The sequence below is a fragment of the Ahaetulla prasina genome, chromosome 8 (genome assembly GCF_028640845.1).
Source record: "Ahaetulla prasina isolate Xishuangbanna chromosome 8, ASM2864084v1, whole genome shotgun sequence".
NCBI lineage: Eukaryota > Metazoa > Chordata > Lepidosauria > Squamata > Colubridae > Ahaetulla > Ahaetulla prasina.
In genome coordinates this window covers 91,049,079-91,062,140 of record NC_080546.1, presented here as the reverse complement: position 1 = coordinate 91,062,140, position 13,062 = coordinate 91,049,079, and the positions used below count along the sequence as shown (strand labels likewise).

General features: G+C 47.3%; 1 protein-coding gene across 6 annotated transcripts in view; it reads left to right on the top strand.

Moving 5' to 3' along the window:
* RGS12 (regulator of G protein signaling 12) overlaps positions 1-13,062 on the top strand; it is a 72,235-nt gene that overhangs the window by 20,441 nt on the left and 38,732 nt on the right. For all 6 annotated transcript variants that reach the window (XR_009156349.1, XM_058193452.1, XM_058193451.1 and 3 more), the window contains exons 4-9: positions 2,188-2,357; positions 5,145-5,237; positions 6,677-6,820; positions 8,752-8,931; positions 10,894-11,047; positions 12,696-12,772. Coding sequence is in view for 5 of the 6 variants with exons in the window: in XM_058193452.1 (XP_058049435.1) it covers positions 2,188-2,357; positions 5,145-5,237; positions 6,677-6,820; positions 8,752-8,931; positions 10,894-11,047; positions 12,696-12,772 (818 nt within the window). In the remaining variant the exon portion in view is untranslated. The remainder of the gene's footprint in view (positions 1-2,187; positions 2,358-5,144; positions 5,238-6,676; positions 6,821-8,751; positions 8,932-10,893; positions 11,048-12,695; positions 12,773-13,062) is intronic.

Sequence of the window (13,062 nt, the reverse complement as noted above, 5' to 3'; positions counted from 1 at the left end):
CACTGGATTAGCTTTGAGTCAAGTGTGCCAAGAGCATCCTTCAGGATGGGCGGAGGGAGGGGGGGGAGGATGCTATTGGGAGGAAATGCTGTAAAATAGACCTAAAGGAACAGAGAGGAAGGATGCTGGCAGCTGCTGGTTTGGCCACCAGCGGGAGGCCAACCGGGCCTTCTCCGTGGGTTCGGCCCCTCTGCTGGGCATGGCCGCTGAAGGATGGCCTTCCCTGAGCGACTGGAGGTGTCTCCTGAAGTGGCGCCACGCCAGGGGCTCCTACCAGCTTTATCCAGGTAAATGCTTCGCGGATCTTGACCGGCTGGTTCTTCTTTTAAGAGAAGAACAGAGTTGGAAGGGACCTTGGAGGTCTTCTAGTCCAACCCCCCCTGCTCAGGCAGGAAACCCTCTGCCATTTCAGGCAAACGGTTATCCAGTCTCTTCTTAAAAACTACCGGTGTTGGAGCATTCACAACTTCTAGAGGCAAGTTGTTCCACTGATTAATTATTCTCATTTTCAGAAAATTCCTCCTTATTTCCAGGTTGAATCTCTCCTTGTTCAGTTTCCATCCATTATTCCTTGTCTGGCCTTTGGGTGCTTTGAAGAATAGCTTGACTCCCTCCTCTCTGTGGCATCCCCTCAAATATTGGAAGATGCTCTCATGTCTCCCCTGGTCCTTCTCTTCTCTAGACTAGCCAGGCCCAATTCCTGCAACCGTTCTTCGTATGTTTTAGCCTCCAGACCCCTCATCATCTTGGTTGCTCTTCTCTGCACTCTTTCTAGAGTCTCCACATCTTTTTGATAGTGTGGCAACCAAAACTGGATGCAGCATTCCATGTGTGGCCTTACCCATGCCTTATAAACTTTCATTTACAAGATGAATTTGTTGCTGGTGAACTTGAAGCGTTCCAAGTTAACACTTCACGTGATCTTGATTCTATCTCTCTGTTAACGCAGCCGAGGACTATAATTGGCTTTTTTTCTGCAGCTGCAGCACATGGCTGGATGGAGACTTTTTCTCCATGGCTTGTGACCAGGGAGGTTCGGAGTGGAAGCCCTGCTGGTCAATGGCCGGTGTTGCCCTTGGTCTCCATGTGGGTCCCATGAGGCCTTCTCCCCCACCCCAAACTGCCTGGGCATTCTTTCCCCCTCCCTCGGCACTGTACAAATTCCATCAGTTTCTAATAGCATAGGCTGTCCCTAGTTAGAGCACTGTGGGTCCCATGATGCCCAGCCATTTGCAGATCCAAACCAGGCGGAACAATTATTTTGCAAAGGGCATAGGCTTCTTGGGAATTAGAAATCAATAATAGTCGTTCTCTGTAACAAAGATATGGGCTGCCCAGGGTTGTTTGGAAAAACCTGAAAAAGAAGCAGCTACTCACTTCTATATAGGGTCAGGGTTATTAGACAGGAGAGCAAAGCATACCTATTGGGGGCAGGAATACAGGTAGTCCTAGACTTACAACAGTTTGCAAGATTTGCATTACCAGCAAATGGAATGGGACAACTCACCGCAACCAACTCGTCATGGCCAACTCACCATGGTCAACTCACCACGGCCAACTCACCACGGCCAACTCACCACAGCCAACTCACCATGGCCAACTCACTACAGCCAACTCACCACGGCCAATTCACCATGGCCAACTCGCTACAGCCAATTCACCATGGCCAACTCACCATGGCCAACTCACCGCAGCCAACTCACCATGGCCAACTCACCACGGCCAACTCACCATAGCCAAGTCACCACAGTCAACTCACCATGGCCAAGTCACCACAGTCAACTCACCATGGCCAACTCACCACAGCCAACTCACCGCAGGACTGCAACAATTCAATTTAATTATTTAAAACAATTGAAACACGATTTAAATTTTCTCATTCGCCTTTCCCGTTGCCCCTCCCTTGGCCTCCTTTTTTTAACGATTTGATGCCACCGTTTCTTCGATATTAGTGTGACTCTCATCCCGCGGAGAGCTGGTCCCAGCAGTTGTCCTCCGGCGAGTTTGTCCTACACCACACTGGGTGCGGTGAGTCAGCTGTGGCGACTTGTGGTAGACCCACTAGCAAAGCCTTTCCCCTGTAGATAACGAATGATTTCACGGTTTTCAGTTCCGGACAGGTTGACACAGCCGGACGTTTATTGCCAGATTCATTTGGGGTTGTCTTGTTTTTTGACGTTCCCGCAGAGCTGAATCACAGTGACTTGAAAGATGGCGCCAGTGACACCAGCCTCAGCAGCAATGCCAGCCTGCCCAGCGTCCAGAGCTGCCAACGACAACGAGAAAGAAGAGTTGCCAGCTGGGCGGTTTCTTTTGAGCGTCTTCTACAGGATCCCCTTGGTATTCGATATTTCTCTGTAAGCAATGGAGAAGGGCTAAGCCACGGTTTTTGGTTTGGCGTTATCCCAAACAGAGTGCGATGAACAAGCGCTTAGCCTCCAGCTGGCAACCAGGTCCTGGTGGTATCGAAGAGAGCGTGGCCAGCCTGGAATCTCCTGGACAAGTCCCCTAGGCTGGTCTTCCCTGACCTCGGCAAACACGGCAGGGCCAGAAATGGAATGGGATCTGCAGGCCCTAGGGAAGGTCTAAGGCTTCCTTGGAAGGAAGGAAGGAAGGAAGGAAGGAAGGAAGGAAGGAAGGAAGGAAGGAAGGAAGGAAGGAAGGAAGGAAGGAAGGAAGGAAGGAAGGAAGGAAGGAAGGGGTGCTGTGGCCAGGTGACCTTGGTTGGAAGAAATGCCATCTTTAGATGTCTATGGAGAGTCTCAGTCATCCAGGTCATGGTTGTCCCAAAGGTGCTTTTTCAAGAGGCAAACTGGGCTTTCTGGTTTTTTTTCTTTTGAAGATGTTTCACTTGTCATTCAAGAAACAACAACAACTACTGCTACTACTACTTCTCCTTCTCCTCCTCCTCCTCCTCTTCTCCTCCTCCCCATCCTCCTCCTCTTTCTCTTCTCCCCCTCTTCTTTTTCCTCCTCCTCTCCTCCTCTTCCCCTCTTCCTCCTCCTCGTCTTCTTCTTCCCCTCCTCCTTCCTCCTCCTCCTCCTCCTCTTCCTCTTCTTTTTTTCTCCTCCTTCCTCCTCCTCCTCCTCTTTTCTTCCTCCTCCTCCTCTTTCCTTCTCCTCCTCCTCCTCCTCTTCTTTTTCTTCTCCTCCTTCCTCCTACTCCTCATCCTCTTCCTCTTCTTTTTTCTCCTCCTCCTCCTCCTTCCTCCTCCTCATCTTTTTCTCCTCCTCCTCCTCTTTTTTTCCTCCTCCTCCTCTTCCTCCTCCTCTTCTTTTTCTTCTCCTCCTTCCTCCTCCTCCTCCTCTTCCTCTTCTTTTTTTCTCCTCCTCCTCCTCCTTCCTCCTCCTCATCTTCTTTTTCTCCTCCTCCTCTTTTTTCCTCCTCCTCCTCTTTCCTCCTCCTCCTCCTCCTCGTCTTCTTCTTCTTCTCCTCCTCCTCCTTCCTACTCCTCTTCCTCTTCTTTTTTCTCCTCCTCCTTCCTCCTCCTCATCTTCTTTTTCTCCTCCTCCTCCTCCTCTTTTTTCCTCCTCCTCCTCTTTCCTTCTCCTCCTCCTCCTCCTCTTCTTCTTCTTCTCCTCCTGCTTTCTCCTCCTCCTCTTCTTCCTCTTCTTTTTTTCTCCTCCTCCTCCTCTTTTTTCCTCCTCCTCTTTTTTTGCTCCTCCTCCTCCTCTTTCCTTCTCCTCCTCCTCCTCCTCTTCTTTTTCTTCTCCTCCTCCTAAGTGAAACCTCTTCAAAAAAAAACACAGAAAGTCCAGTTGCCTCTTTAAAAAAAGCACCTTTGGGACAACCAACTGTAGGTTTGGGGCGTTACATTCTTTTTGGCCCCGGATACATGTCATAATTTCGAGTAACGCTTTTTCTGGGCCGTGCAGGTGGACAGGGGGGGGCATCGTAGCTTCAGGAATTTCTGGATCTGTCTCTGCCTGGATCTCCTTGGGGAGGGGGCTGGTTTGAGGAGAGAAACACATTGTGTGACACACCGCCACCCCACCCTTTGAGCCACGAGATGGGCAGATGGAGCTGAATCTGGAGATTTTCCTCCGTTTTATGTCGGTACGTGGGCCAATAACATGGTCGTCTCCTTCGGGGCCATCACATTTAATAAATATGGTGTTGTGTCTGCGCCCCCCGAGCCAGGCCTCCTGCCAGAAAGTGACTTAGAAAGTGAGGGGAAAGGGCTGTCAGGATTTACCTCAGGAGCACCGGCTTCCCTGGCTCAGCTCCAGGAGCCAGAGGCAGGCCAGGTGGAGGAGATAACGAGGCCTCCTTCCCCTGACTCTTTCCCACCCACCCCCACGCCACGCCTTCAGACCCAGCTGATGGCAATCAGGCCTGGCTGGACCCTAGGTTTCGTAAGCAGGAGAAGAGGGAACAACAGAAGCAGGGGTGGGGCAGGCCTAGGAAGTGCTGAGTCATGGAGCCACACCCCACAGGATATAGAGGCAGCAAGAACTGCTGTGCCTCTTCGTAGCAGGCAAGACAACTGATTAACTAAGAGCTGAAGTTTGTTCCTGGGTGATTCATCGGCATCGAGGGAGATAACAGAGACACTTGGCAGACGCTCGCTATTTTTTTTTTTTTTTGAATTTATATCCCGCCCTTCTCCGAAGACTCAGGGCGGCTTACACTGTGTTAAGCAATAGTTTCATCCATTTGTATATTATATACAAAGTCAACTTTTATTACCCCCAACAATCTGGATCCTCATTTTACCTACCTTATAAAGGATGGAAGGCTGAGTCAACCTTGGGCCTGGTGGGACTTGAACTTGCAGTAATTGCAAGCAGCTGTGTTAATAACAGACTGCATTAGTCTGTAGAGCCACCAGAGGTCCTACTGCCAGAGCTGATAGTGCCGGCTAATTAAGCCATCGCTCGGACAGAGGCGAAGGAGGACAGAACATATGGTGGCCCCATCATCCTTCTCCATAGCTGGGCTTAATTCAGTCGCAGTTGCAGCTCGATTCACTTTGAGGCCCCCACCCCACCCCAGCCATCTCCCCCAACCCAAGACAGACTTTGAAAGAGACACAACATTTTTTTTCGGAAGACGTTCCAGGGGTTTGCGATCCGGTGGGCCTTTGGAGGGTTCTTGGATGTTTCTCCCCTCAGTTTGGTTTTTAATTCCTCTTTCCCAACTAGGATTTTTTACGGAAGGAATTTAGTGAAGAAAACATCCTGTTCTGGCAAGCCTGCGAATGTTTTAACCACATACCTGCTCATGACAAAAAGGAGGTAAGGATACGTTATCAAACACCTTTTCCCCTCTTTTTCCGTTTGTTTGGAAACAACCCTGCAATAAATTCCGGCTATTCAAACTTTTTGGAAAAAGCCTGAGGCGGGGTGAGGGAGAAGCAGGGAGAAGAAAGGAGCCACTACCCCGGGAAGGAGAAGATAGTTAGTCCTCGACTTACAACAGTTCATTTAATGACCGTTCAAAGGTACCTGTTGTGACTCCAGCCCCCGAACCTGGCCCCATGCCCAAAAGTGACTCCGAGAGTGAGGGGGAAGGGCCAGTAAGGCTTACCTTGGGAGTACCGATTCCTTTGACTCAGCTCCAGGAGCCAGAACCAGGCCAGTCGGAGGATGTAATGAGGCCATCATCCCCTGATTCCTCCCTTCCCCAGGCTACGCCTTCAGACTCAGCTGATAATAATAATCAAGCTTGGCTTGACCCGCGCTTCAGAAGATTAGAGAGGCAGCGTCATCAAAGGGAAGGGTGGGGCAGGAGCCCCACCCCACAGGATATATAAGGAGCTTTGGGACTGCTCTCACTCCACGGGAAGCAAAGTTTAGCTGAACTGTTTCAAAAAGAGCTGAAAGTCTTGCTACGTGAGTCATTTGTTTAAACTTTGGCAGGCAGCTGCAATTTCTCTGCCAGGACTGATAAGAGCCGTGAATCCGCTGGCTGAAGGCCAGCTCGTGGGTCTGAAGTGAGGAAGGAGACAGAACAGTACCACGGCACTGAAAAAAAGTGATTTGTGACCATTTTTCAGACTCACAGCCTTTGTAGCATCCCCATGGTCATAATTCAGAGGCTTGGCAACTGACTCGTATTGATGCCGTCTTGGGGGGGTCACGTGATCCCCTTTTGCGACCGTCTGACCAGTAAAGACAACAGGGTATCAGCTTTGGAAGCCATATGAGGCTGGAAGCTTCCGTGCTGCTAATTTCTTCTCATGCATGAGAAAGTAGGAAGGGGGATTTAGTAGAGGGGTTGTCTTTAGACATAATAGCATTCTTCCTGTCGGTCAAGGTCAGGCCGATCCTGCATGTGGAGAAGGAGTGCTGTCTCGAGATGGGACGGATGGCGATTGGAGCATGTGATGGACTGATGGGTGCAGGGGATGGTTTGGGGTTTTTTGATTTACTGACGGAAAACCCAAAACTTTCAGATTCGGGTTTTCCCACATTTGCCAGTTTACCTATTCTAGTAAATAGAACTTTGAAAGATGCTTGCTTTGGAGATTTTACTTGGGGTTGGGGGTTTTTCTGGAATGCTGACACAGGGAAGACAATGGAAAATAGGGTCATAACTCCCTTTTTTTTCCCCCAGTGCCGTTGTGACGGTCACTAAACGAACTGCTGTAAGTCGTAAGGTAGCCTGTTATCTCCCGGCTGCCCTAATTCCTGCATACTTTTCTTTTTTTTCTCCACGTCATTTCTTCTTGCAGCTTTCATTCAGAGCGCAGGAGATCTTTAATAAATACTTATGCAGCAAAGCTACGACTCCGGTCAATATCGACAGCCAAGTCCAGCTGGCGGACGATGTCCTGACCGCACCGCATCCGAACATGTTCAAAGATCAGCAGCTTCAGGTACCGTCGGAAATCTGAACAGTTCCCTTCCGCTGGTTATGAAAAACATCCTTTGCGGGAGGGCTGCCACAACTATCCTGTTTCCCGGAAAATAAGGCCTAGCATGAATTTTCAGGGTGCTCGTAATATAAGCCCTACTCCAAAAATAAGCCCTAGTTAAGAACGTCAGCCAAACCAATGCATTTTAGTAAAATATTTCCCCGAAAATAAGACTTATCCGGAAAATAAGCTCTAATCCAGGGGTCTCCAACCTTGGTCCCTTTAAGACTTGTGGACTTCAACTCCCAGAGTTCCTCAGTCAGCTTTGCTATCCTGTTTCCCGGAAAATAAGGCCTAGCATGAATTTTCAGGGTGCTCGTAATATAAGTCCTACTCCAAAAATAAGCCCCAATTAAGAATGTCAGCCAAACCAATGCATTTTAGTAAAATATTTCCCTGAAAATAAGACTTATCCGGAAAATAAGCTCTAATCCAGGGGTTTCCAACCTTGGTCCCTTTAAGACTTGTGGACTTCAACTCTGGGAGTTGAAGTCCACAAGTCTTAAAGGGACCAAGGTTGGAGACCCCTGCTCTAATCCATCTTTTGGAGCAAAAATTAATGTAAGACCTGGTCTTATTTTCGGAGAAACGCGGGTATAAAGGTAGTCCTCGGGTTACGACTCCAATTGAGCCCAACATTTTGGTCGCTCAGAGAAACCTTTGCCAAACAGGTTCGCCCCATTATACAGCCTTCCTCACCGCAGAGGTTAAGGGAATTGTTTGCCTTCGTTAAGTTAGGAACGCAGCTGTTAAGTGAATCTGGCTTCCGCGTTGTCGGAAGGTTGCCAGAGGGGATCGCGAGACTGGATCACAATGATCCTGGGGATGCTTCAATGGTCGTATGTGTGAAAAAGGTCACTTGCTTCAGGGCCTTTGTAACTTTTAAGCGGTCACTAAAGTATTGCTGGAATTAGAAGTTCCAGTAGATTTCTCTTAAATTCATTCATTCCAGAAACATTTCAAAAGGCCAAGCCATATTTTTGTTGTTGTTAGTTGCGAAGTTGTGTCCGATCCATTGCAACCCCATGGACCACGTTCCTCCAGGTCCTCTACCGTCCTCTGGAGTCCGTTTAATCTCACGCCGACTACTTCAGTTACTCCATCCAGCCACCTCGTTCTCTGTCGTCCCCTTCTTCTTTTGCCCTCAATCTTTCCCAGCATTCGGCTCTTCTCCAGTGAATCCTTCCTTCTCATTAGGTGGCCAAAGTATTTGAGTTTCCTCTTCAGGATCTGGCCTTCTAAAGAGCAGTCAGGGTTGATCTCCTCTAGGACTGACTTGTTTGTTCGCCTTGCAGTCCAAGGGACTCGCAGGAGTCTTCTCCAGCATCAGAGCTCAAAGGCCTCAATTCTTTGGCACTCAGCCTTTCTTATGGTCCAACCTTCACAACCATACATTGCAACTGGGAAAACCAGAGCCTTGACTATACGCACTTTTGTTGGCAGGGTGATGTTTCTGCTTTTTAGTACGCTGTCTAGATTTGCCATAGCTTTCCTCCCCAGGAGCAAGCGGCTTTTAATTCCTTGGCTGCAGTCCCCATCTGCGGTGATCTTGGAGCCCAGGAAAATAAAATCTGTCACTACCTCCATTTCTTCCCCATCTATCTGCCAGGAATTGAGAGGACCAGATGCCATGATCTTTGTTTTCTTAATGTTGAGTTTCAAGCCAACTTCTGCACTCTCCTTCCTTCACTCGCATATATTAGCCATATTAGAAGAAACAATTGGGTTAGAATTCTTTTCAGGTTCTCCTTTAGCTACTCCAATTTTCCCCCAAGGATATTTTTTCTTAAATATTTTATTCCCCAACGCCACCCCCTGCTGGGGACAAACTCTGCCACTTGTGAAACTCGTATAGAGTTCTCCCTTAACAGGACTCCCGTTTTGTCTTTTAGATTTTCAATTTGATGAAATTTGACAGCTACGCACGCTTTCTGAAGTCTCCGTTTTACCAAGAATGTGTTTTAGCCGAAGTGGAAGGCCGTACGGTTCCTGATCTGCAATGGGTCCCAAGCAGCCCTACTGTGAAGTCCAATATCAGTCCGGACATGTTCGGTGTTTCCTCTCCGAGAAAGGTATCTATCTTTTAGGATGTACAGTTGAAAACAGACCCAATTCTTGCTGGTGTAGAATAGAATAATAACTTTATTGTCGCTTTGAAGGTCCACTAATCGGTGTAGTTTAAAATGAAATTTTGTGGCATACAGCTCTCAGAGGGTCACCATCTCGGATATACGCAACATAGACATGACAAAATAAGTAAACAAATACCGAATTGGTTTATATACCCAAGTATACCCTGTTTCCCCGAAAATAAGATACAACTGAAAAATTAGTCCTAGCATGATTTTTCAGGATTCTTGTAATATAAGCCCTACCCTTAAAATAAGCCCTAGTTAAGGTTGTCGGCCAAATAGATACGTTTAGTACCGTATTTCCCCCCAAAATAAGACCTAACTAGAAAATAAGCCCTAATGCGTCTTTGGGAGCAAAAATTAATATAAGACCCGGTCTTATTTTCGGGGAAACGTGGTTGTCAGGGTTCCAAGGAACACCCCCAACGAAATAAAGCTCTGAGGCTTGAGGTTCCTCAAAGTTCCAATTTATTAGAGATGTCATGTTGGCACAGCTGGGAAAACCCGAAACTGAAAGCTTCCAGGTTTTCCACACCCAGTTGACAGTTCACAGCCTGGCCCCAACACCCACAAGTTCATCACATTGTCCAATCAACTCTTCACACTCAATTGGATACAGTCTTCAGGCAGTCTCCATCAGACGCTGGATGTCCTTGAATACGGAATGTTGTTATGACTAACTTTCTACCGCTCCAACAACCACCTCCTCCCAACTTCTCCAGCTAAAATATCTGGCAGTTAAGAAGCAAAAAGAAAATTGCCTTCCAAAACTGACAACGGTATTATATGACACAGAGAAACAACACACCCTAGTATACATGAGTGAGTGAGTCCCCAAACGAGACGTTTGAGCCGAAATTGGGAAGGTGCATATTAGTGTGGACAAAAAAAAAAAAAAAGATGTGGAGACTCTAGAAAGAGTGCAGAGAAGAGCAACAAAGGTGATTAGGGGACTGGCGGCTAAAACGTATAAGGAACGGTTGCAGGAATTGGGTATCAGACATAATGAAAAAAAGGACTAAGCAGGAATTGGGTATGTCTAGTCTAATGAAAAGAATGACTCGGGCAGGGGTGAAATCTACTTCCCTTCCTTTCTCGTTCGGAAGTGCACACGCCCCGCACGTGTGCTTGCTTCGCTTGCACGCAAGGGGAAATCACATGCACACACAGACCTGCGCATGCGCAGAAGGTAAAAAACACATTACTTCCTGGTTAAAACCAGGAAGTAATGACACCCAGGCGGGTGGGCGGAGCTTTGCTCCGCCATCACTACCGGATCGCCAAACCACCAGCCACGATCACTACCGGATCACGAGATCCGGTCAGAACCGGGAGCATTTCACCCCCCCGGACTAAGGGTGACATGATGGCTGTGTTCCAATATTTAAGGGGCTGCCCCCAAAAAGAGGGAGACAGGACAAGAAGCAACGGATGGAAACTCATCAAGGAGAGAAGCAACCTAGAACTAAGGAGGAATTTCCCGACAGTGAGAACAATTCACCAGTGGAACGACTTGCCTCTCGAAGTTGTGGTTGCTCCATCACAGGAGGTTCTCAAAAAGAGGTTAGGCAGCTATTTGTCTGAAGTGTTCTTCTGCTTGAGCAGGGGGTTGGACTAGAAGACCTCCAAGGTCCCTTCCAACTCTGACAGCTGCTTGCTTATCAAGAAGGGAATGAAGATGTGCCTTGTTAGTTTGTCTTGGCTGCAAGTGTGGATGATGGGGCCTCTCTGTAGGTCTGAAAGCTGTTGGGAGGAAGAGGATGAGCAGGCAGCAGAACCAGCAAATATAAGCACTATTCTTTTTTCCTTTTTGTTTCTGTAATAAGTTTCCATTTTATTTTTTAAACGTACAAAAATTCCAGCTTAGCACTATTCTGATTGAAGAATTGCACTTGTTGATAGTTAGGCGGAAAAGCCAAGTCTGGGCGCTCCTTAAATGAAGAATCTGGAGAAGAAGATGGCGAGAAAAAGAAAAAGGGGACTTTTTTTTCGTGGTCGAGAAGCAAGAGTTTGGGGAGGTCACAGAAGAAGAAGGAGAACGGCAGTTGCCTCAAAGGTGAGTTTTAAAATCCAAACACGAGGCCTTGGGGGAGAGAAAGATGGATGGATGGATGGATGGATGGATGGATGGATGGATGGATGGATGGATGGATGGATGGATTCTGAGAAAGGAAGGAAGGAAAAAGAAAGGAGAGAGGAAGAAAAGGATGGATGGATGGATGGATGGATGGATGGATGGATGGATGGATGGATGGATGGAAGGAAGGATTCAGAGAGGAGGGAAAGAAGGAAGGAAGGAAGGAGAGAGGGAGAAAAAGATGGAAGGATTCTGAGAGGAAGGAAGGAAGGAGAGAGAAAGAAAAGGATGGATGGAAGAATTCTGAGAGACGAAGGAGGGTTTCTGAGAGGGAAGGAAGGAAGGAAAGGAAGGAAAGAAGGAAGGAAGGATTCTGAGAGAGGAAGGAGGGGTTCTGTTTGGGAGGGAAGGAAGGAAGGAGAGGAAGAAAAGGATGGATGGAGGGATGGAAGGATACTGAGAAAGGAAGGAGGGATTCTGAGAGGGAAGGAAGGAAGGAAGGAGAGATCTTTTTAAGGTTAAAAAAAATTGCTTTTAAAAGTAAAAAAAAGGCTCTGATGATCACAGCTGAGCTGTGCGATCATCAGAGCTTTTTTTTTTACTTTTAAAAGCATTTTTTCTACAACCTTTTTGGCCAAATAGTTGTAAAAAGTGCTTTTAAAAGGTTAAAAAAGGCTCTGATGATCACGCAGCTCAGCTGTGATCATCAGAGCCTTTTTTAACCTTTTAAAAGCACTTTTTACAACTATTTGGCTATTTGGCTATTTTTTTTTACTTTTAAAAGCAATTTATTTACAACCTGTCAGCGAACTGGTAGTAAACTGGTTCAGAGTTCACCACTGGTTTGAACGTTTAAAAGTTTCGTATCACGGTTGAGTCTGGACTATATATTATTTACTGTTTCACTGATGCGCTCTTGATAAACGTGCTATTAGTATTATTTATAGCTGTAGTAAATGTGGCTGCGTGGCTTCCCATTGAGCACGGAGACACAAATGTACAATCAATTAATCTTATTGTACTTAACAGGCAGTCCTCAACTTACGACCACAATGGAGGCCAAAATTTAGCTTGCTAAGCAAGATTTACTAAGGGAGTTTTGCCCCATTTTACGGCCTTTCTTTCTTGTTAAGTGAGTCACCGCCGTTGATAGGTTGACTTTGCTTGTCAGAAGGTCGCAAAAAACCTGACCCTCCCCTCACTCTCCGGGGATACTGAGACCGTCGTAAATGTGAACCGCTCACCAACCATCCGAATGTAAATCACACGACCGTGGAGATGCTGTGACGGTCATTAAGCGTGAAAAACGGTCATAAGTCAATTTTTTTCAGGGGCAGTTGTACCTTCGAACGGTCACTAAGCGAACCGTCGTAAGTCGCAGACCACCTATATATGGAAATGGAAGGGAGAGTTAGAAAATATTCAGAAGCTCAGACATTTTCCCTTCATTTTTGGAAATGGATTCCTGATACTTTTGTGTACGCTTGGAGAATTACCGTAAAACCGGTGGAGTCTTAAGACAAGATTTAAGCGGAGAAATCTCGAAAGCTGATTTAAGACTCTCGAGGAAGATTATGAGGTTTCAACCCGAGCTAATTGAGACGCCTGACTTAATATTTCTCCCCAGAGTGTTCTCAGCCTGGTGGACTCTCCTACAGACATAAATCACAAGATTCCTTGTCTTCGGCTGCCAGTCTGGAAATGGTAAGACCTGCTTTTTTGGAAATATTTTCTGAAAATATGCATGAGGATGAACTATTGTCTCGTTGAATGAAAAGAAGGTCTAGGAGGAGGGGTGAGATTCAGCCGGTTCGGTCCGGTTCAGGCAAACCGGTTGGTAATTTGACATCTGGTTTGCCGAACCGGTAGTTGCAAGGACTGACTGGCCCCGTCCATCCCATCCCATCCCTCCCCTCCCAGGAATCTCCACCCAGCCCGTTTTGGATGCGAGGTAAGTGCAGGGCCCACTCGGAGGCTCTAGGAGAGCAAAAAAC